At 44.5% G+C, this 3,223-nt stretch overlaps 1 protein-coding gene across 1 annotated transcript in view; it reads left to right on the top strand.

Moving 5' to 3' along the window:
- Positions 1–3,223, top strand: part of SH3BP5L (SH3-binding domain protein 5-like) — a 35,506-nt gene that overhangs the window by 22,552 nt on the left and 9,731 nt on the right. Inside the window, exon 4 of the mRNA XM_006874460.1 lies at positions 2,558–2,719. Within this exon, the coding sequence (XP_006874522.1) occupies positions 2,558–2,719 (162 nt within the window). The remainder of the gene's footprint in view (positions 1–2,557; positions 2,720–3,223) is intronic.

Consider the following 3,223-nt stretch of genomic DNA (forward strand, 5'->3'; position numbering starts at 1 on the left):
GTATCAGCTGGATGCTTCACTCTCAGCTCTAGCCCTCCGTGGCTATGTCCTTGTCCATGGATTCAGGTGTCCCCAGGTCTCACCACACTTTGGACCAACCAGCCCTACTTCTTCTCTCTTGCATCTCCAGGTCAACGGGAGTCTGTGGAATGTGGTTGAACTCAGCTTATTTCTTCATTGCTGCCTTTCCTCCTCTTCTACTCACCAGTAGACCAATGTGGTCACCAGGAAGCTTACATGCCTGCTTATGGGTTCCCTTTGAGTTTCAGTCTTGGAGAGGGGTTTGTCCTGAAGGGACTTGATAGCTTGTCTTGAAGGCTCCCCGGTAGTCACTCTTGTAGAGTGTTTTCATGTAATGTGTCTGTCTTGTCTGCTGGAAGTCCCAGCAATAATTTATTGATACAATAATTTTCTTGTGGAATCTCTAGGGTCTTCTGTGTATAGGTTAGAATCCTGTTGGGGTGTTGTGGGTCCCAATACCTTATTTGCTTGGTTTCACCTCCACAGGGATCTGTTTACCTTATTTTCAGTATTAGCAAATTGTCTAATTCCTTTGGTGGGCCTAAAGCACTTTATTTTCATTGCTGTTATGTGCCATGGAGTCGGTTCCAACTCACAGCGACCCTGTACAGGGTTTCTGAGGCTGTATATCTTTACAGGAGCAGAAAGCCTCATCTTTCTCCCACGGAACAGCTGGTAGTTTCGAACTGCAGAGCTTGCGGTTCGCCGCCTGATTCGTAACCACTACGCTACCAGAGTTCCTTATTTTCATAGTCCCACCTAAATATTGGATGGACAATTAAAGACCATGGCATGGCTAGAAAGGGCTTTTTTTTTTTTCTTAATTGGTAGTTTTTAAAATGATATCTCCAGCCTTTTCTTTTGTAATAGGTCTGTTTTAAATTTTCTACCTCTGTGTTAGTTTGGGTAAGTTGTGTGTTTCTAGGAGTTTGTTCATTTCATCTAGCTTTTCAATTTATTGGAGTGTAATTTTTCATGTATTCAGTTATGATCATCTTTATTTCTGTTGGGCTGGCTGTAATATCACCAGTTTAATATCTAACTTGGTTATTTACCTCTTTTGGTTTTTTGCTTTTGTCAGTGTAGCTAGTAATTTGTCTTTCTTAATCTTAACTTCTGATTTTAGAGCTCTTAAGGTTTCTTGTTTCATTATCATTTTGTTGTTCTAGTTCAGGAGTTCTGTATGCTTGATCTCTGGAATCCAGTACACATGTATGGGAGGGTGATGGTTTAGTTGTTCAGTGATACTGCTGTAAATGCTGGGGCTCAACTTTCCTTTTTTGATGGTGCCCCTGTATAGACCCTCCCATGGGTCATTTCTTTTGACCCTGTCAGACTGAAGTATTCTCTTTGTTCTGCTGGCCTTGCATTTCCTCGCAGTTCTGTTACTCATCTCTCAGGGGCCTCAGCGAGATTCAGTAGCACTCTTAACACTGTGCCATATTTTCCCTTTACCCCCTCTCACTTGTTCAGTCTGTGAACTATCATGGGCAGTTTGCTCTGTCTTACAAAAAAAGCTGAGCTGGAGTTTCCTCAGACTAGCTTCTATTCTGTGTTCCATGTTTGAGGTCTTAACCAGACCCCAGCCCAACGTGTCTGTGATGAATGATCGTTCCTGATGTTAGTGGGTAGATTCCAATCCTGTTCCTCTTCTTCCTTGCTTAGGGGCTCACCCTGACTCTCCAGTACCTCAGCTGCTGGCTAGAGTCTGAGATCTTACACTGCTTGTTTTTATTTATTGTTCAATGAGTTAGTTGCTTGGGCATAAGTGAGACTTTGTACTCACTTTACCATCTTGCCTGGTTTTTTCCATAAGGTTTTCGCTGGCTGAAGTTTTTAGAAGTTGATTGCCAGGCCTTTCTTCTGAGGAGCCACCGGGTGAACCACCAACCTTTTGGTTAGCAGTCAAAGGCACCACCCGTATATTACATTCCTGTAGCCAGTTCCTTATAATTGAAAACTTGGGAGTGTTTTGCATGTTTTGCTTGGTCAGCATGCTCTGTTGTATACCTCTGAGCACTTTTTTTGATTATTTCTTACAACTAATTCTCTGACTGTGAAATTGCTGGCCCTAGGGGACGTACTTTTGGCAAAACTTGATCCGTGTTATTCTTGTTAAGTGTCATTGAGTCAGCTCCAACTCATATTGTTTCTGAGGCTGTAAATCTTTGTGGGAATGGAAACCTCATCTTCCTTCTGTGGAGCAGCTGGGTGGCTCAAACTGCTGACCTTGTGGTTAGCAGTCCAGTGCTTATCCTACAGAGCCACAACATTCCCTTGGTTCTGACTACTTTCAAAGGAGAGTGGTGCTGTTCCCCTTGTTCTCCCTAGCTAGGAGCCTTTGAGAGTTCTGGGTTTACTTACACATCCTCTACTGGCATTGTCATTCTTTTAAATCTTTATTGAAGGCTGCTTCCTTACCATGGCTCTGTAGAGCAGTTTGGGAAGTGAATCTTATGTCCTACTTTTGCCCTAGGATCCTGGGCTAGAGGGTCCCCTCAGGAATCTCTGGTCCTGACAGTCCTCTCCCCCGCAGGCTCAGCAGGAGACTCAGAAGGCTGCACTGCGGTACGAGCGGGCAGTGAGCATGCACAACGCTGCACGGGAGATGGTGTTTGTGGCTGAGCAGGGCGTCATGGCTGACAAGAACCGACTGGACCCCACATGGCAGGAGATGCTCAACCATGCCACCTGTAAGGTGAGCGGGGCAGCTGCCCCCAGGCCTCTTTCAGCTGTTTTCCACTAACTCCTTTGCTTCCTTTTCCGCATTCCTTTTTCTTTCTTGTTGTTGTTTTCCAGCCTTCCCTCAACTTTGATTCTGTCTCCTGCAAAACCTATTCTTTATTCTTTGCCCTGTTTGGCCTCTTGTGCTTCACCAATTCTGTTTTCCTTTAACTTAGAATGTTTTTCCTGAATGTTCTCAAATCTTTGCTTCCAGATATGGACTACTCACAAACATCCATCCTACTGCTTGTTCATGATTCAGCACTTACATTTCTTTCTCTTTTTTTATGTGCTATGTCCTTGTGCTCCTCATGAGCTCAGGAGTCCCCAGGTCTCTCACTACACTTCAGACCAACCAGCCCTTCCTCTTCTCTCTCTCATCTCCAGGTCAACCGGAATCTGTGGAATGTGGTTGAACTCAGCCCATGTCTTCATTGCTGCCTTTTCCACCTTCCATTCACTAGTAGACCAATGTGGT

The sequence above is a fragment of the Chrysochloris asiatica genome, unplaced genomic scaffold, assembly GCF_000296735.1.
Source record: "Chrysochloris asiatica unplaced genomic scaffold, ChrAsi1.0 scaffold00279, whole genome shotgun sequence".
NCBI lineage: Eukaryota > Metazoa > Chordata > Mammalia > Afrosoricida > Chrysochloridae > Chrysochloris > Chrysochloris asiatica.